This window comes from Hyperolius riggenbachi, chromosome 1 (genome assembly GCF_040937935.1).
Source record: "Hyperolius riggenbachi isolate aHypRig1 chromosome 1, aHypRig1.pri, whole genome shotgun sequence".
NCBI classification, from domain to species: domain Eukaryota; kingdom Metazoa; phylum Chordata; class Amphibia; order Anura; family Hyperoliidae; genus Hyperolius; species Hyperolius riggenbachi.
This window is the reverse complement of record NC_090646.1, coordinates 147,092,285-147,112,543: the sequence shown is the minus strand read 5'-3', so window position 1 is coordinate 147,112,543 and position 20,259 is coordinate 147,092,285. Positions and strand designations below refer to the sequence as shown.

Sequence of the window (20,259 nt, the reverse complement as noted above, 5' to 3'; positions counted from 1 at the left end):
AAGGAGAAGGAGGAGGAGGAGAAGAAGAAGGAGAAGGAGGAGGAGGAGAAGAAGAAGAAGAAGAAGAAGAAGAAGAAGAAGAAGAAGAAGAAGAAGAAGAAGAAAGAAGAAGAAGAAGAAGGAGGAGGAGGAGAAGAAGAAGGAGAAGAAGAAGAAGAAGAAGAAGAAGAAGAAGAAGGAGAAGGAGGAGAAGGAGAAGGAGGAGAAGGAGAAGAAGGAGAAGGAGAAGGAGAAGAAGGAGAAGAAGAAGAGAAGGAGGAGGAGGAGGAGGAGAAGAAGAAGAAGAAGAAGAAGAAGAAGAAGAAGAAGAAGAAGAAGGAGGGAGGAGGAGGAGGAAGAAGAAGAAGAAGAAGAAGAAGAAGAAGAAGAAGAAAGAAGAAGAAGAAGAAGAAGAAGAAGAAGAAGAAGAAGAAGAAGAAGAGAAGAGAAGAAGAAGAAGAAGAAGAAGAAGAAGAAGAAGAAGAAGAAAGAAGAAGAAGAAGAAGAAGGAGGAGAAGGAGAAGGAGAAGGAGGAGAAGGAGAAGGAGGAGGAGAAGGAGAAGAAGAAGAAGAAGAAGGAGAAGGAGAAGAAGAAGAAGAAGGAGAAGAGAAGGAGAAGGAAGAAGAGAGAGAAGGAGAAGGAGAAGGAGAAGAAGGAGAAGGAGAAGGGAAGAAGGAGAAGGAGAAGGAGAAGGAGAAGAAGGAGAAGGAGAAGGAGAAGGAGAAGAAGGAGAAGGAGGAGAAGGAGAAGGGGAAGGAGAAGGAGAAGGAGGAGAAGGAGAAGAGAGGAGAAGAAGGAGAAGAAGGAGAAGAAGAAGAAGAAGAAGGAGAAGAAGAAGAAGAAGGAAGAAGGAGAAGGAGAAGGAGAAGAAGAAGGAGAAGGAGAAGAAGAAGGAGGAGAAGAAGAAGGAGGAGAAGAAGAAGAAGGAGGAGAAGAAGAAGAAGGAGGAGAAGAAGAAGAAGGAGGAGAAGAAGAAGAAGGAGGAGAAGAAGAAGAAGGAGGAGAAGAAGAAGAAGGAGGAGAAGAAGAAGAAGAGGAGAAGAAGAAGAAGAAGAAGGAGAAGAAGGAGGAGAAGAAGGAGGAGAAGAAGGAGGAGAAGGAGAAGGAGAAGAAGGAGAAGGAGAAGGGAAGAGAAGGAGAAGGAGAAGAAGAAGAAGGAGAAGGAGGAGGAGGAGGAGGAGGAGGAGGAGGAGGAGGAGGATGAGGAGGATGGATGAGGATGAGAGGAGAAGAGAAGGAGAAGGAGAAGAAGAAGAAGAAGAGAAGAACTTTATTGACAATTTTAAAAGATAAAGAAGCAATTAAGGAAAATTGAGTTACAGGCTTTTCTGTGCCACACTCTGTTTATGTTGAGGTATTTTAAATATATTAATGAAAAAAAAAAAACACATGCAATTTACAAAACATCGTGCATTGCTAATTACTGAAAACGTATTGACATAAGCATTATAAAGTCCAAGGAATGCACTAGTTGGCTACAGCATTTCTGTACTGCGCTTCAGCAACAGTACACCCCAGCTTTTCTACTATCAGAGATTCCAATCCCGAGGACTTGCATTCACAGGTAGTGTACACTACTATTTGCATTCCGGTTGGGTCCCTAGTAGGCAGGAGTATTTTCTTTGTAAGTGCCTAACCTTTCTTGCGAGGTTTGACAGTGACACTTGGCAGGAATCTGACATCAGTCAGTTCATTTTGGGTGATGTTGCACTGGTATACAAGTAGTTTCACTAAGCACTATGGTGCAACAGGCTCGTTCACAACTGCTTCAGAAAGGGGACCCTGCACGGTTCTGAAACTATTGTTGGATGACTGAACCTATGATGCTTTGAATAAAATGTATCTTTAAGAAAATGTTGGTATGCGGATAACCAAGACTTATTTCTTACAAAGAAATCTAAGGGCTCTTTCACACCAGAGCCCTCTTTTGGCGTTTTAACGCAAAGTCTATACTTTGCGTTAACCAAGGTAAAAGGAAAGTCCATAGACTTTCCTTTTACTTTTCACACCCGACGCTGCGTTTCGATACGTTGCGGTACGACGCGTCCCGGCACATTTTATCGTCGGGAATCGCCGTTTCCCCTTCGGGTTAATTAACTACTACCGCCGCTACTCAGCGTCGCACCGGAGTTTCCCGACGACACGCCGCAACGTGTGCAGGAGCCGTTCTCCTGCACGCTTTCAGTGTGTAACCGGCCTAAAAGGTTTCTACTGGGGTAGAGCTTCTATTGTACATAAGTTACCATAAAATCCAAAGCTAGTGCCAACTAGAATGCGTATGTGCTCTGATGCCATCTACAGTTCCATAGCCTGCAGACTATGAACTTCCTATGACTAGCCTAAACTACAGAACATCCCCTTAAAGTTTTACAGAATCTTACCTGGACCACTCGTTCAAACATGTGTGCCAGAGGCAAAAAGGACATGTGTATATCGCTGGTGTTCAGTGTTAGTAAGCTCTGGAAAATATGACAAAAAATACTGAGCATGTGAAACACAAGGAATCGTGCCTACCTCCACAACTCGCTCAAACATATGTGCCAGTGGCAAGAAAGAGATCAGCACATCTTGAGTAGTAGGAAAGGCCATGTCCTAAGCACCAGAAGAAAGAAACAGCACAACACAATGATTGAAGATTACAATAAGCAAAATCAAACACCAAGGGTTGAGAAAAAAAAATAAAAGTTGATTTTCATGCAACAATGTTACAATTTTAAAGGCAAAAGGAAAGATCAATTAAATTAAAAATAAAGCAGTGGATATAAAACCAGATACATTTTATCAACTATGGAGTAGAGCTGCTCCAAGGAATAGCCCATTCCTTAAGCTCCTTTAGAAAAGTGGAATTCCCCCTTAAGGTATATCCCCCCCCCCCCCCCACTCACTTCATAGTTCTTACACCAGACAAACAATTGATTGTGTGCCTGGTTTTCCCCTTTCCCTACTAGATATTTGGCCAGATTTCAGGAATCTCATTGAATAATTGATCAGAACGCTGCTGCTATCAGAAAGCTACAGGGCCCCCTCACCTGCATTCCCAGCAGTGCACAATCTATGTTCAGTCACAAGATTGATCAAAATAGTTCACAGCAGGCCCTCGTTTTCAACAGATTTTTGTTAAATTTGAGGTTTGACCTATTGAAGAGACTTACAAAAAGTCTACTATGTGAGGCGTTATCCACTCCCCCATAGGGCAATAATGCATGCAAGTAATACATCCATTTATAAAAACAAAATTAATAAAGTACTTGCCTATGCAAAAGGTAGACATGATATGCAACATTAGGGCTTTAAATATACTTGTAGTTGGAAATATATGGATGTTTCAATTGCCAAGCTCCTTTTTGATGCATTACGTACTTGGCTGTCATGCCAGTCCTCCTGCTTCTTCCCTATCTGAATGACTGATCCTGTGACTGGTGCATATATGCTCTTGACCTGCACGCTTTTTGTAGACTATTGATTAAAGGTTTATAAACAGAAGATGGGCAACAGCAAGCCAAGTGGTATTTCATGGAATGTTTGCAATGGTGCCCCATAATTCCCTTACTACAGTTTCCATCTTAATCTTCTAGACAACCTGAGGAAAATAATGGGGTTAAAAACGGCATGCCATCATATAGAAATGTAATCAACAAGTAAAGATTTAGAATTCTGGAATTTAAAACAAAAGGACAGATGGGAGTAAAAAGGCTTCGGGAATGAATTGTTCGGGAAATGAAATCCCTCAGCAGTTTAGTGTCATTCTTAGAAGAGTAAAGTTCTGCCACCCCCTATAAAAGATAGATAAACCACACACAAACATACACACACCAAAACATTTATTAATATTACTGTTCTATACTTACCTCTGTTACTTTAAGGAAACCTGCACTGTTGCTCACAATGTTCTTGTGACTAAGCATTGCACCCTTTGGATTTCCTAATGGCAAGCAAACCAAGAGAAAACCAAAATTCAACCATTTATACTTATGTGTACATTTCTAAGGAGTATTCCATAATAAAAAGATTCCAAGTCATATCAGTTTTGAAGAGAACATTTTAAATACATTTTTTTCCATTGCTTAAAGTCAGCTTTGAAATATTGATAAAACCAGTCTATTCTCCTCTGCTTCAGCCTCTCCGTTTCCAGAGTAAGGGCCAGTCCACACTTGTCAGGTTCTAGATCGGATCAGTGTCAATCAGATCCGGTATTCTGAAAAACTGACCCATTTGACACAGATTTGATCTGGATGGTAGGGAACATTCAGGTCGGTGCTCACGTTAATCACATCGCTGTTCACTTCTTGCCGCCACCGCTTGTCCCGCTGCTTGTCTGGAGAAGCAGAAGCGTGGCTCTCCAAAGGCTGCAACAGCCCAATTCATCCTAGCAACAGGAAGAATTTTCATTGGTTCAACATGAACCAATAAGAATCCTCTCTGTTGCTGAGGATTCCCATTGGTCTTTTGCAGCCCAATGGAGAATCCTCATGCTTCTGTCAGCCTCTGGGCTCTACAGAATGGACCGAGCGGCAGTGATGGACGGTGGGACGCGCGAGTATGCAGTCATGGCAGCGAAGGGATGCGGCTGAAATGGGCAACGCGGATGTGGTGACTAGCCTAGTGAAAGCTGACAGTGTCTGTTCCCATAGGCTTGCATAGGACAGGTTTTCCCGTCCAGTTCGGGAAAAAATCCGGACTCTCCGCGACGTTTGTGTAACAAGGATCCATGTGCAATCCATGTTTCTGCACAAGTGGAAGAGGGTCTTATTTTTAACATAGGATCCACTCCCAGCATTTCTGCAGAGCAAAAAAAAAAAAACCAAAACAAAACATTACCCACCCCACGGATACAATTTTAAAACAAGTGTGAACTAGTGTGTCTTTTTTTTTCCCAACATTAAATTTTATCTGTCACTTAAACTGGACCCAAATTAAAAATTCAAGATTTCAGAAATAAAATCTATTTTCTAAATTATAATAACAAATAGCAGCCTTTTTTCAGCTGCATGATGACAAATATAAAATATTTTACATTTATTGGAGGAGCCACTCCCCTTCCTTTCAAATTGCCGGGATTTTGCCGGCAAACTGGTGGAGTAGATGGTGTCTGGCAATGGAGGAATTGCTAATGGCTGCCCCCAGTATAACTTTAGTTATGTAAAGAGAAGGGTGAAAAGCATGCACTGAAATGCTCATAGGCTTGAAGGAGTGTTTATTTATCATTGTATGTGTCAGAGTGGTGCAACTAAATATTTTTAATTAAAAAAATGTTTGGTTTGGGTCCGCTTTAAATCAAGTGAAGATGCCACTGTCTAAATTACATGTCACATGCCAATTCATTAGGGTTGTTACCAGTTGTATCTTCTCCTGTAGAATCTATTAATATCTGCTCCTTACAGAGTCTACAAGACCAGCCGTCATCATGCAAAAGATCAGCTACTCTGAAAACCATTCCTACTTATTACACAGTGACAAATGCAGCCAAATGAGGCGGTGGTAACAGAACATCTTTTAACTCACTTTTCAATCTCTGCAGCTGTACAAAGACATACAGCTATTTAACCACATTATGTAGTACAGAATGCAAATTTACTTTCTAAAAAACAAACAAAAAACATTTGACCTATCCGTTTAATTCTAATTCTGCATAAATCAATGAATTCCTCATCACTAGGGGGTGAGCTTATTAAGAGGAACTGAAGTAAGAGGTATACGGAGGCTGCCATATTTATTTCCTTTTAATCAATACCAGTTGCCTGGCAGCCCTGCTGGTCTATTTCTCTGCAGTAGTATCTGAACAACACCAGAAACAAGCATGCAGCTAGTCTTGTCAGATCTGACAATGTCAAACACCTGATCTGCTGCATGCTTGTTCAGAGGCTATGGCTAATAGTATTAGAGGCAGAGTATCAGCAGGAGGGCCTTGTCAGGAACCGGCCCCGTGGCAAGCCTGCAGATACGGTTCCCGACTGCGGGTTTGTCCAGATCGAGAGAGGAGCAGCCTTAGTCAAGCTACAAGGCTGTCGCCCTCAAACACTTCTCACTACCACCACTAGCTGCCACTAGACACTTCCACTCTGCTGTCGAGTAATCTGCACGCAATCCGCGTTTTCGTATTCGGGTCAGCTTTGCGCTCTAGGCCGAATACGGGAACGCCATGCACACACACACCCAGTACAATCGTACAGTAGCACGGCACAATCAGGCATTGATTTGTAATGCAAGCTACACTGCAGTCTCTCCTTCTAGGCTATGAGTGTTCGTTTAGTACAGCAGAAGTCAAAGTTATTAAATAACGATTTAATATTCCAGGAAAAAAGTGAAACAATGCAGAAATTATATACAAAAGATTTACAAAAAACAAAGTAAAAAGTTACAAAATAAAAGCTACAAAGGTAAAAGTTACAACGATACACACAAGGATATTTGCATAAAAATAAAACAGGAATCAAAACGTTACCAACTTGAAGGTCTAAACGTTTGCGGGAGAACGCAGCTTCTGGTCAGACCAGGATAGCCCTAGCGGCTGCTATCTCCAAAGAGCTACCAGTTGTGACTAGCCTAGCTGCTGTTTTATAGCAAAATTGGTGGCCCGAGGCGTCCAGGTCCAGGAATAATCCCATTTCCTACATAATGCGTGCCATATCCTTTCTGTGAGATGCACTTCAAAGCGTTCCTGTTTTTACACACAGACTTCAAATCACTTCACACACATCAAGTAGGCTGTCATATGTAAACTCCTCCAGAGTTTCCTGATAGCCTTTGAAGTTGGCAGATTCAATTAGTCCGATTGTATTTTGGCCAACAGGTAGCGGTTTACATGAATACAAAGATCAAAGTAGGGCAACACCTTTGCATGATGCCAGACAAAAGCTGCCATGCAATTACCTGTACCCAGAGGAACTGAATGCAAATGTAGTTTCACAGACAATCACATCTGAGACAGCAGATCAAAGGTGACTGGCTAGTGGCCTAATGAGCCATTTCCGTGCCCCAGGCTAGCAACTCAAGGTAACTGCTTCCTTTTAGCAGACATACACATGTGACACAGGCAGAAAAATGGGAAAATATGGCTTCTGTATTATCCCAACATCATAACTAGCTGCGATATGACAGGCCTGGCAACTGGCATTGCTTAGACGGACATAAATATGGCAGCCTCCATATCCCTCTCACTTCAGTTGTCCTTTAAGAATGTGAAATGCCTTTTCAAATGTGTAGGAACAGAAACAGAGCCTTTCTACATGCATGCCACAGCAGGAGCTTGTGTTAAAGTGGATCTGAGATAAACTTTTACACATTGCATAATTGTGTTCCTTTCCTATTGTTTATAGGGCATCCCTCAAGCCAAATACTTTTTTTTGTTTTAATACTGTAATTCCCTATAAACTAACCAAGCCACGCCCACAGGTTTTCAGAGAGCCAAGGCACTTTCAGACAGTAGCAAGGGCTCATGTGAGCTCAGTCTGGGCAGGAGAAGGGGGAGGCATTACTAGCCAGATATTTCAGAGGCAGAAGGGAGGGGGGGGGGGAGGGAGGATTAGTTTTTTATTACTCAAGATGCAGATAAACCTGCCTCTGTGTAATGTTTCCAAATAACATGGCTGCTGTCATTGTAGCACAGGAAGAAATATTCTATTAAAGCTGTTTGCAGCTAGATTTTCTGTGTAAACAATCTAAACTTTAGATAAGATATATAGACAAGTTACTTGTTATAGTTAGTTTTTTGTCTCGGATCCGCTTTAACTCACCCTATCACCACCTCTGTCCCCAATGTTGCACTCCATCTCTCCGATACTTCCTTCACAGAAGGAAGTGGACACTACTGGAGTGATGGGATGTAGAGCAGCAGCCAGAGATGGTGACAAGGGCATGTTAAAGCTAGTCTTCCTGAACAGAAATGCATGTACCGGTAATAAGTTTAGTCTAGTGACTGATATGAACTTACCTGTCGTACCACTTGTGAAACAAACTAATGCCAAGTCATCTGGCTGAGGAGGCTGAAAAGCACAAAAGGAAGAAATCAGTCCTGCCATATAACACACATACTAAGATGGAACCACTGGCACCTAATACTCTTCAGAGAAGAATGACAGCATGACGTGTGGCATGCAGTATTCAATGGGACAGAGCTCCGCATAGGCATACACAAGTAGATGTGAAAAACAAATATCTACCAGTTATGAATGGTTTACCACCTTGCTAATCTTGCCCTACTCATTAGATCAGATCGAATCTAATATCACTCAGACTACCTCAGCAGTATAAAACAAATACAGCCTTGCTCCTACTGCTCTACGCTGCACCTCCCTGTAGTACTCCCAACCACATAAAAACGCCCAAAGAAAAACATTACCTGATCAATGCATGTTCAGACCTTAATTTTTAATAGATGTGATAGAAACACAAAATGTACAAAAATCTAACATCTAATGTATAAAAAAAATGATATCTACTAGTGTATTTCCATCTTTACTGAGACAGATTAGGGCACAGAGGAAACACTAATCCTTTTATCACAGGACAATACAGCCAGGAAGCAACTCCGTGCCTGCTGCCAAGACACAGATATTCTCATAGAGGGTGCCATTGTTCTATACTACCTTTTAAAATACATTATTTAATCAACCTCTCATAAAATGCTTATAAAGGAAATGGTCTTGCTAATAAAACCTATCACGAGATACTGGCAACCTACCCACCTTTGGTTTCTCATGATGTGTTCTCCCTTCTTCCTGTATTGCAAGAAATGTTGAAAAAGTTATTAAAAAACACGCAAGGAAATTTTTTATTAATAACATTGCAAGGCAGAATAAAAAAGCACACGGCATAAAGAGAAGAACAATCAGAATCAAGAATCAATTTAATTTGGTCAAATAGGTCTGTGCTTACAAGAATTAGACCTGGCAGTTGCTTAATGGACAGGCACCGCAATACAAGGGCAGACAGTATAGATCCTAGGTTCTCAACATGTGGTACGTGTACCCCAGGGTGTACCTCTGATGGTTCCAGGGGGTACACAGGCTTTATATACTTAACCAAGAACAACAAATTTAGAGTTTTCGCAAATGATAAATCTTATTTAAACAACACCAAATTAGTATTTTAGCTAATTTAAAGCAATAGTAAATACTTGGAAATTGTTTAGAACCAATCATCATGTACTACGATTAAATATATATTTGTCAAGGGGTACTTGTGATAATGTTTACTATGCTAGGGGGTACTTGGTGAGTTCAGGACTTTAAAAGGGGTACATACCAATAAAATGTTGAGAAACACTGGTATAGATCATAGGTGTCAAAATTAAGGCCCAGGGGCTGAATGTGGCTCTCCTTGCCATATGTGGCCCTCTACAGCTTCAAATATGCATCATTGTTAGCAATAAAGAACAGTACACTGCCTTCCCTTCCAGAGGATGTCAGTGTTTCCAGTTGACATATTTTCAGTTTGACCCTGGGAGCAGCAACATCCCATGTGACCCCCTCTGTGAAAATAGCATCGGGCCCCCTACTTTAATCCAAATCCCTTGGTTTGGATGATAAAATACACACACACCTACCTACCTTTCCCCCAGCACCCTCTTCGCACAGAATAGCAGAGCAGTGTAATAATTACCTGATTTAGTACTGTGTTGTGTCTCTTCTGTTCTTTCCGGCACACTCTATACTTACCTCCTGCTTCCGATCATGTGACAGGCATTCAGAGCAAGAGGTATGCAGCATAGAGCAGGTGTCTGCCAGAAAGATTAGTGAAGACCCAAAGAAGCACTGGATCAGGTGAATATTAAACTGCTCCATTGCAGTACTCTGCAGAGTACTGCACTATAGTTATGCCACTTTGAGACTGTTCAATCAATGTTAAATCTTAATAAAAAATTTGGCCTGTGACAGACTAGGTTTTAGATTTTGGCCCCTTACGTGATTGAGTTTGACACCCCTGGTATAGATATTACAAGTTAAGGACAGTATGCAAATTATAGTGGTGGTAAACAGGGTGAGAAGCGTTTATTTTCAGTTCTGTGCTGTAATGCTTTGCAGCTCTGTATATACAATGAAATACGCACACCATGCAATTTTGGTTGCAAAAAGGGAGTATATTGTACAAAAGATATAACACGGACTACACAATCAAACAAATTGTGGGCACATTGCGTGTAAAAAGTCCTTGGGATAATCATGAAGAGGTGATGGCAGCGGAGATATATATCAGGATATCTCCACTGCCATCACCGCTTCAGTTTGCCAAATCTGCTTGTACCTATTGAGAAAGAACACTCTGTTCGAAACGACACAGTCTGTCTGGGTAATACTTGGCGGGGTTTGCCCCTTCACCACGCTGTGTTGAACTATCTGATATGCCTCATTATTTGCATATGATTATCCCAAGGACTTTTTACATGCAATGTGCCCACAAATGGACATTTGATTCAGATTGCCCATCTAAGCTGTATCTCTATAGGCATAGAAGTTAAGATTTTCCTAAGAAATATACTATGTAGTATGCTCTTAGGACTCAAACCACCCAAAAAAAAAAAAAAAAATACCCTACTGTACAGGCAACATTAAAGTCGTGGGAGTATTTCCTGAAATTTCCGCCACCATATTTACAACAACTCAAACCGCGCATACCTATTTCAGTAACCCAAAACATTATTGACAACTTGAATATTCATTTTGAAATTATAGGAATTAATTATTTGAATGACTTCTACTCTGAGGGGAAACTTACCTCATTACATGACATGCAACAGAAATATCCCATTCCCACGACTACAAGGTTTGTCTGTCATCGGGTTCTGTCTTTTTTAAGAACTCAAAAAATTAAAATCCCAGAGAAGTGAAGATTTTCTCCTGATCCATGCATACGCTTGTATTCAAATGTGGACATTGCTGTATTTATGTACCTGTACCCTATATTGTATTTTATGCACGATTTTGATTGTATAGTCCATCTGACTGATTGTATAGTCAGTGTTATATCTTTTGTACAATATACTCCTTTTTGCAACCAAATCTGCATGGTGAGCGTATCTGATTGTATATACATGGTTCATTGTTATTTATGATGCAGCAACCAGAATTACTTTGATTACTATTGAACTTACAACTTTAAAATTTGAGGTGTGCATCCTCACTTGTCTTTTTCATGCTTTGCAGCTCTAGCATGATTCTGCATTAAGCATGCCTACTGCTTGAGAGAAGAAGCAGTTCCTGTGCCTGGAAGCCTTTGTTGCGACTGACTGGTATCTCACAAAAGGGCAGTTCAATTGATCCATTCCAATCATATTATGTATAAGCTAACAGTCTGGGAGGAATCTACTAACCTTGCGCTATTACTGCTAATTTTACAACTACATGCTTGAAGCATTTTATAAGCCAGCACTGACCTGTATGTTACATTTCTATGAAATATGTTCAAAAATACTACAGGTTATCAGAACCAAGCAAAATAGAAACATCTCCACCAAGGCAGATAAAGTCATACTAGGATTGTCAAATTAAAGTAAACTTGTCACAAAACAAAAGCAGTTAAAAAAAAGGCTTGATAAACATACACGTAATAGACTAAGCATTAGTTAGCAAGCTCTTGCTAGAATCTAGCAAGTGGCACATAGTACGGTGGCACATATGCATCAGTAAGAGACCCGGCCTGTCAGAACAGATTGGCCGAGTGCAGGCCAAGGCCCCTATTCTCCTCCTTACATCTCCCACTCGGTTCTGTGTTGCCGTCCCTCCACAGCAATGGAATGTGTTGCTAGTCTGGGTGCTAGCAATGTGTCTGTACAGCACTCGGCCCGAACGCTCGCATGAAGGTTAGAGTCCTGATTCCTGAATGCAATAGGCCTTGTACATGTGCATGGGGCTTAAAGTGGACCTGAACTCAGAAATGCCTCTCAGCTCTAAAAAATACTTAACAGAATAATCTTTCAAAAAAAAAAAAAAAAAAAATCTTTGTTACAGCTGATTCAAAACAAAATAAATCTGCATTGTGTCTACTTCTGCTTTCATGGAAGCAGACATAATGTTAACATCCTGTGCCTTCAAATGGCTTTATCTGCCAAGGTAGTCATGTCACACAAATGAGAGATCAAATTACAACTTGTGATTTGACACAAATGAGGGGGAACAGACTAAACTCTCTAAATACATGCAGGGTGCATTTCTCAGTTTTCCTTGGTCCTGTACAAGAGTTAACAGGGAAGCTCAGGAAGTGGTGGGATGAAGTGATGTTTTATATGTATAAGAAAACCTGAAATTACAGGGTTACTAAATGCACAGCACTCTGATGCAACTGAATGTTGTGACATGACTGCTTGTTTATGTGTTTTGTTATATCATCAGCATGTATTGCACAGGTTTTGTGACAGATCATGTTCAAACACCTTCAGCAAATACACACTGACTATTACAATGGGCATGGGACAAGATCTGGTTAGGGAATTAGTGCTCTTATGAAGGTGTGTTCAGCATAATATGTATGTCAGCCGGAAAGTGGAAATTCTGGTTCCCAAACAATGCACTATATTCACCCCTGTTTAGACAGCATCTCTATTTGAAATGAAAACAAATCACACACTATCAAAAAGGTCAGCTTCACTGACAAGTATTGGGAGCAAGAAAGGGTGTCTCAGAAAATGTAACGCTGGGAATACAGGGGTGGATTCTCGATTTAGCACCCAATAGTTTTGCCCGCCCGATTCACTTATCTTCTGCTTGTTTTTCTTATCTTTTTTCAATTCTCTTCAATGACAAATCGAGCGGCAAAACGATCGAACGGTGATCGGACATGTCGGAAATTATCTATCTAACCATCTAATCAGCTCAGAATCAAGCCGTGTATTCCCAGCTTTAGGAAGGGGTGACCTGCGATATCACCACATTGCATCAGCACACAAGGGGCTGACTTAATCTGAAATACAGGTAGTCCCCGGTTAACGAACGAGATAGGGACTGTAGGCTCATTCTTAACCTGACTCTGTTCTTAAGTCGGAACATTGTGCCATCTCTGCCCCCTGCACCTCTTCTGTGCCCCCGTGTCTCCAGTGTCCCCCTCTATGTCACCTCTGCCTTCTGTACCTGCTTACAGAAGTTTAAAAGCCATTTTTTCTTGTAGTTTTTGAGAAAATAGATTTAAAAAAAATTAAAAGTCCAATTTGAAAAAAAAAATTTGACTTGTTCCCATGGAAACAGAGAATTCATGCTGTTCGTATCAGCGGGTCGTTCGTAAGTCGAAGACTACCTGTACTTATAACATTCATATACAAGCACATCAATGCAAAAAAACCCTAAACAAACAAGCAAACAAACAAGACATTTTGCAAGTTAAAGGACACCAGAAGTGAGAGGGATATGGAGGCTGCCATATTTATTTCCTTTTAAACAATGCACATTGCCTGGCTGTCCTGCTAATCAGGGCCGGGACAAGGTCCTCCATCAACAGAGGCTGAGCTGCCCAAATGCGCCCCCTCCCCCCCCGCGTCATGGCAAAAATGGGCATGGTTAACTGTAATTTAACGCACAACTGTGAGGCGGCAGGTCAGAGTTTCCACAACAGTTAGTTCAAAGTGACTCTAAGGCTCCCTGCACCCTGCAAATTCATTTGTGATTCAGATTTTCCCTGAATGTTATCAACAGAAAAACGCAGAGAGAAATGCAGCATGTAGTAACAACTAAAAATCAGGATCGCATGTAAAAAAAGATTAACAATCGGAATCGCATGCAGGGAGCCTAAGGGTAATTAGACATTCCACAAACACATAAGGAAGCAGTGTTTCTGCCAGGGCTGTGGAATCGGTACAAAAATCTTCTGACTCCAACTCAGACTCCCAACTCCTCAGTTTATGAAACCACGACTCCGACTCCAACTCCGGGTACTCAAAATGGTTCCGACTCCTCGACTCCGACTTCTTAGTCTAATACTTAACAGGGCTTGTTGATTCTGTACAAAAATCATCCGACTCCTCAGTTTATGAAATAAACGACTCCGACTCCAAGTTCCCAAAACTGCCTCGACTCCAACTCCGACTCCACAGCCCTGGTTTCTGCCATGATGTGGTGAAACTGAAGATTTGCATCATGGATGTGCAGATGATAAATCAGTAGAAACTGATGCTATTTATCAGCAAACCATTTAGTAATCATGAAACGACAACAAAATGTCAAATGCAACAATAATCCCAAAGCAGCAAATGTAGTGAACTATGATCATCAAGTAATAAAAGCAGCAACAGTTACCTCTGACACATGAAATGCAAGAACCATTACCTCTGACACATGATATGCAACAACCCCTACTTCTCATACATGATATTCAAAAAACCCTACTTCCGACACATAAGCAACAACCTCTATTTCCGACACATTATATGCAACAACCCCTACTTCCGACACATTATATGCAAGAACTACTGTATTACCTCCAATACATGAAATGCGAGAACCATTACCTCTGACACATGATATGCAACAACCCCTACTACCGACAAATTAAATCCAGCAAATTATTTCCCCAACACATGGAATGAGGCAAACGTTACTTGTGACATATGAAAGGCAACAAATGGGAAATTAGGCAAATATTACCTCCCACACATGTTAAAATGTAGTAGACATTACCCCCCCCCCCCCCCCCACATGAAAAATACACATATAAAAATGCACCAAATGTTACCCTAGACATCATTTAATTAAATGTGCGGCCCACTGGGTGCTGGCAGGATGGAGCTGCAGAGTAGGGTGGGAGAGTGACACTGGATGCGGCTGAGAGAGTGACACTGGACGGAAGGAGGGTGACATTGACTGGAAGGGGAGGAGGTTGACACTGGGTGGGGAGGAGGACGACACTGACTGGGTCGGGAGGTGGATGACACTAATGGGGTGTGAAGTAGGGTGACAGACACTAAGTGGGGAGGAGGGTAATAGGTAGGTGTCCCAGTAAAGGTAGCTAGGCATAGCATAGGTAGGTGCCCCAGTATAGGTAGCTAGGCATAGGTAGGTGCCCCAGTATAGGTAGATGTCCCAATAGGTAGCTAGGCATAGGTAGGTGTCCCAGTATAGGTAGCTACTAGCTAGGCATAGCATAGGTAGGTGCCCCAGTAAAGGTAGCTAGGCATAGCATAGGTAGGTGCCCCAGTAGGTAGCTAGGCATAGCATAGGTAGGTGTCCCAGTATAGGTAGCTACTAGCTAGGCATAGCATAGGTAGGTACCCCAGTAGGTAGCTAGGCATAGGTAGGTGCCCCAGTAGGTAGCTAGGCATAGGTAGGTGCCCCATTAGATAGCTAGGCATAGGTAAGTGTCCCAGTATAGGTAGCTACGCATAGTAGGTAGGTGCTCCCTAAGGTAACTAGGCATAGGTAGGGGTTTCCCAGGCCAGTATAGTAGATATAGGTAGCCATCCGGGGAGCAGGGGTATAAGTAGCCAGGCGCACAGGGAGGGAATGGGATATAGGTAGCCAGGAAGCAGGGAGGCGGTAAAAGTAGCCAGGATGCAGGGGGAGGTAAAAGTAGCCAGGACGCGTGGGAGGGGAGGGGTAAAAGTAGCTTCCTGCGCAAGAGTTCAGGTCCACTTTAAAAGTGAAACATTGATGGGATGCTTTTAAAAAGAGGGAGATATTTGAGGGAATGAAAGATAGGGTAGAAAGGCAGAGGGGTAAAAAAAATTCTGAGACAGGAAAGGGGGGGGGGGGGGGGAGGAGGTTAAGGGGAGATACAGCATGAGAAGGGAGGAATGGAGAGTGATAGGTAATGGGAGAGAGGCATGGGTATGGGTATGGGTGACAGAAGCCAGCATCGTCACAGATCTAACACCAGGGGCGTAACAATAGACCCTGCAAGGGATGCCTCCGCAGGGGGGGGGGCCTAGCCGCCACAGGGGGCCCGTGGGGGGAAAAGTTTGAGAGACTGACAGCTAAGGGCATGGAGAAAAAAAATATAAACAACGTATTCTGCTCTCACAGCATTGTTATATTGACTGCATGTGTCCACAACACAGATAAGGACACACACACACACACACACACACACACACACACACACACACACACACACACACACACACACACTTTGTAATTTGTACACTGTCCCTGCTCCCTTGGGTTAGTAAAAAAACATTGTCTCTCACTGCAGCAAAGTTCTAAAGACTTGACAACTTTTTTTCAAAATGTGACTCCTTTGTAGAGAGTTTCCCTTTTCAGCAAAAGGATTCCTAGATTCTTATCACACCCGCTAATGACTTTATGGCCTCTGAATACTTTTACAATGCAATGGAGTGGAGATTGATGTCCGACTGTCACTGCCTCATTGAGAGCTTGTTGTCTCATAAGATCCCGTAATAGCAGTATCAATCAGTGACATTCTGAATGTTTTGCCAAAGTTACATTGATACTATATGTTATGTTCAGCATGTCATTGTTGTTCCTCCATACAGCATGTGCTCTCATGTAGTAAAATAATAAGGCTGTGTGTGTACGTACGGTATGCACTGGGAACAGGGAGGGACTTGTCGGCTGCAAGGGGCTGAAGGAAGCCCTGGGAAAGTAGATCTAGGGGTAGCATAGATTGCCTGACGTTTCCTTTAAAGGTGAACTGAAGAGAGAAGTATATGGAGGCTGCCATGTTTATTTCCTTTTATGCAATACCAGTTGCCTGGCAGCCCTGCTGGTCTATTTCTCTGCAGTAGTATTTGAATAACACCAGAAACAAGCATGCAGCTAGTCTTGTCAGATCTGACTTTAAAGTCTGAAACACCTGATCTGCTGCATGCTTGTTCAGGGGCTATGGCTAATAGTATTAGAGGCAGAGGATCAGCAGGGCTGCCAGGCAACTGGTATTGCTTAAAAGGAAATAAACATGGCAGCCTCCATATACCTCTCTCTTCAGTTCACCTTTAAATCTAAGTGTTTTTATCTGCATGGGGAAAACACATTGGCCCCATCCAAAGTTTCGCGGGGGAGGCCCCATCCAAAGTTTTGCAGGGGGGCCCAGTGATGTCTAGTTACGCCCCTGCCTGACACACTGCTCATAATCACTCCCCTTGTGCTCTCCTTTCACCCAGGAAGCCCAGGTCTGACATAAAACACTGCAGTTATCTAACAACCCCCACATAATCATGCAGCAGCTTCATATTTCCAGGAAGGAGAGAGAGCTCCCAGCTGGACACTCACTCCTGAGGGGGTGAGAGTATCCTGCACACACACGTAGCAGCAGCATTAGGGAAACTGATTCAGCTGCAGGAACAGGCAGTGTGTGCTGGACGTGAGCAGGATCTCTGTATGATCTGCTCTGACTTCTCTCCCTTCCTCACCCCCCTTTCCCAGCACAGCTACCTGTCCTGTGGAGTCCTCAACCTCTTTCTTAAACTACCCGGGCCCCGGTCCTCTCGTCTCTAGTGCTCAGCCCCGCCCCTCAGTGTTGCAGAGGAGAGGAGGAGGGGAGGGGCGCTCTGCTCTGTATACACATACGCAGGAGAGAGACTGGGGACAGCGCAGCAGCAGACAGCTGATTACCCGACAACAGCTGGTCTGCGGCTAGCGTGCAGCACCCGTCCCAGCTCTCCTGCCTCCAACAAAGTAAAGTAATCTCAGCATGAACACAGTGGAGGTGGTGGACGGCAAGCCAGGCACAACACAGCTCTGCTCCTTGCGCCCCACCCACACTGCGGTGAGCTCCGCCACGAGGCTCCAGCCTCTTGAGCCTCTGTGTCGGCACGGCCCTGCTGCTAATTCTTTGCCTCTAACAGCTCATACGCAAATGACTAACATCCGCTCAGCCGTGCGTACGACAGCCCATTATCCTTGACCACTACCCCACAAGTGATCTGCCTGGTTAAACAACTCGACCCCAAAGACGGCCAATGTGCACAGCACTACCCTGCATGACGTCACACCTTCTCTGTTATCCCTCCGCCTCCACATATAGAACCAAGGCGTATGTGCAGCCTGGCTCAGCAATGTCTCCCAAGAGGTTCGGGTCCTGATCCCCAATGTGAAACATCCATCAAAGGTGTGTACACACTTTAATACTTTTAGCTATAGCCCCGAACAAGCATGCAGATCAGATGTTTGACTGGATCTGCCACATGTTTGTTTTGCCCGGGTTCTCTAGATGGGAAAGAATTAGAGAAAGTATGTTATCATACAAAGTGGCCTGGATTGTCCTTTATTATTTGCCGACAAAGGTGTTCAACCTTCTTCTGCCTCATATCAGATAACAGCAAGGCTTGTAGAAAAGTTAACAGGAGTTGTGCAACTGCAGTTGTATGTAGTGCCCACGGCAAAAAAATAAATAAATAAAATGAATTACACATTAAGGCTTACAGAGACACTGAAGCGAAAACAAATTATGATATAATGAATTGGTTGTGTAGTGCAGATAATTACTACAACATTAGTAGCAAATAAAATATTCTCATTTTTAGTTATATAGTTTTTTTTTTTATAACATTGCATCATTCTCTAATATTTGCAGTTTACACACTACTCAGCATTCTAAATGATTTTACAGAGCAGGCTAGCGAACTTTTGACCTGTCCTCTGCAGTTAAAAGAAAATACAATATGACTGACACTTGAGATGATAAGCTTCAGAAGACAGAGCTCTCTGCGACTTTGAAAGTCGTGGAGCTCATTGGCTCTTTTGCATAGATAACAACTGGAGTTTCTTAATTCTTCCAGTACTGGAATCAATATTAGACTTAATGTTTCTGTTTCATTTCTTAGCTGTACTACACATACAAATCATATCTTTTTTTTTCGCTTCAGTTACTTTAATATGTGCGTATGAGGACCTCATTCATGGCAAACAAAGCTTAGCATTATTTGTGCACTGAAGCTGGAGACTACAGCACAATGCTATAAAGCTTTCCAATGAAAAAAAAACAAAACTGTTTCAGTGAAAGAAAACAGAGTAACCAAGCAGCTCAGGGTGACCCAAACCACTAGGAATGTATAGTGAAAGAAAACTAACCTCCAATTGCTTGAGGCTTATCACCTCCACTCCACACTTCTTGCCTCGCTCTACAAGATCCTCATCAAAAGAATCCATGAGTACAACAGTGTGAAGAACAGCCGTGTCTCCACTTTCCACATTGGCCAGGAGTAGCTTTGCCTTTTCAGGTTTGTCACAGAAAACCAGAGCAATTTCGGCTAGGAAAACAAAAGCACATGTAAGCACTTCACTATATAAAGTAGACTAACTTCTTGTTATTGATTACTGTATACATTTTCTCTCTGTACCATCATAATACATCAGTTATTGAAAAGATAAAGTCGTGGACAGAAGACTTTACCCAGCTGTACTCCTTATACTTGATGGTTATGGACACATCCAAGCTTACCAATGAATCTACAGTATAAGCCCAACTCCCACTGTGTGAGCTGATGGAACGTTAAAGCAGGAACGTTAAAGCAGGTATGCTTGCTACTCATAGCCGCATACACACATGCGAGGACAGTCGCCACCAAAGATCAGGACTATCCCTCAGATGAGAGGGAAGGTAGAATGAGCGGTGCATGATTGAGCAGCTTCCAGCGGCTGTGTGAACTGCACTCATGGATCATAGCTAAAGATTCAGCATGTTAGATCTTTAGGGGACGTTGGGAAGCTCCCATACACACGATTGGTTCTCCCCTGAGGTAGTCTTTTATCAGCCACCCCAGTTAAGTTTAATCTAGAAAGTGTATGTTGCATTTTAATAAATATATCATACTTATAAACAGGTAGCCTGCTACTGCAATGCATACAAAGATACGTGTTGACTTCCGCATTAGCGTCCTGTACCTGCAGGAACGCGTGCAAGGATACACGTGGCGGCCCGCCGACTCTGCAAAAGCAAAACTAGCTGGTGGCGGGGACCAGAGGATCCATGAGTGACTTTGAAGGCACAGGATGGCTGCAGTGAGCTGGTAGAAGCCCCAGGCAAGTAAAACTTTTTTTTTTTTTTTACATGGGTTTAGGTTAAAAAAAAAAAAAAAACCCAAAAAAACTACGGGTAGAACTTACCGGTAGCGGTATTTCTACGAATACTCCAGGACGGCTTAATTACATGAGAGATAGCCAGCTCCTCCCCCAAAGGAAACACACCCAGTACAAGTTTTGCATATAACACCTTCTGAACCCAGTACCCATCAGTATTAGATCCACCCTGTAGTGCTTTATGAACGTATGGTGATCTTTCCAAATGGCCGCTTTGCAGATCTGTTCCAGTGACGCGCCTGATCTTTCAGCCCATGAAGTTGACAGAGATCTTACAGAATGAGCCTTTACACCCTGTGGAGGCGACTGGCCTTAACCACCTGA

At 42.7% G+C, this 20,259-nt stretch overlaps 1 protein-coding gene across 1 annotated transcript in view; it reads right to left on the bottom strand.

The window, feature by feature from the left end:
- Positions 1–20,259, bottom strand: part of ACSL1 (acyl-CoA synthetase long chain family member 1) — a 137,598-nt gene that overhangs the window by 25,573 nt on the left and 91,766 nt on the right. The window contains exons 7-12 of the mRNA XM_068273498.1: positions 18,928–19,106; positions 8,665–8,697; positions 7,911–7,962; positions 3,829–3,902; positions 2,362–2,439; positions 1,618–1,690 (exon numbers count right to left, since the gene is read on the bottom strand). Of these exons, the coding sequence (XP_068129599.1) occupies positions 1,618–1,690; positions 2,362–2,439; positions 3,829–3,902; positions 7,911–7,962; positions 8,665–8,697; positions 18,928–19,106 (489 nt within the window). The remainder of the gene's footprint in view (positions 1–1,617; positions 1,691–2,361; positions 2,440–3,828; positions 3,903–7,910; positions 7,963–8,664; positions 8,698–18,927; positions 19,107–20,259) is intronic.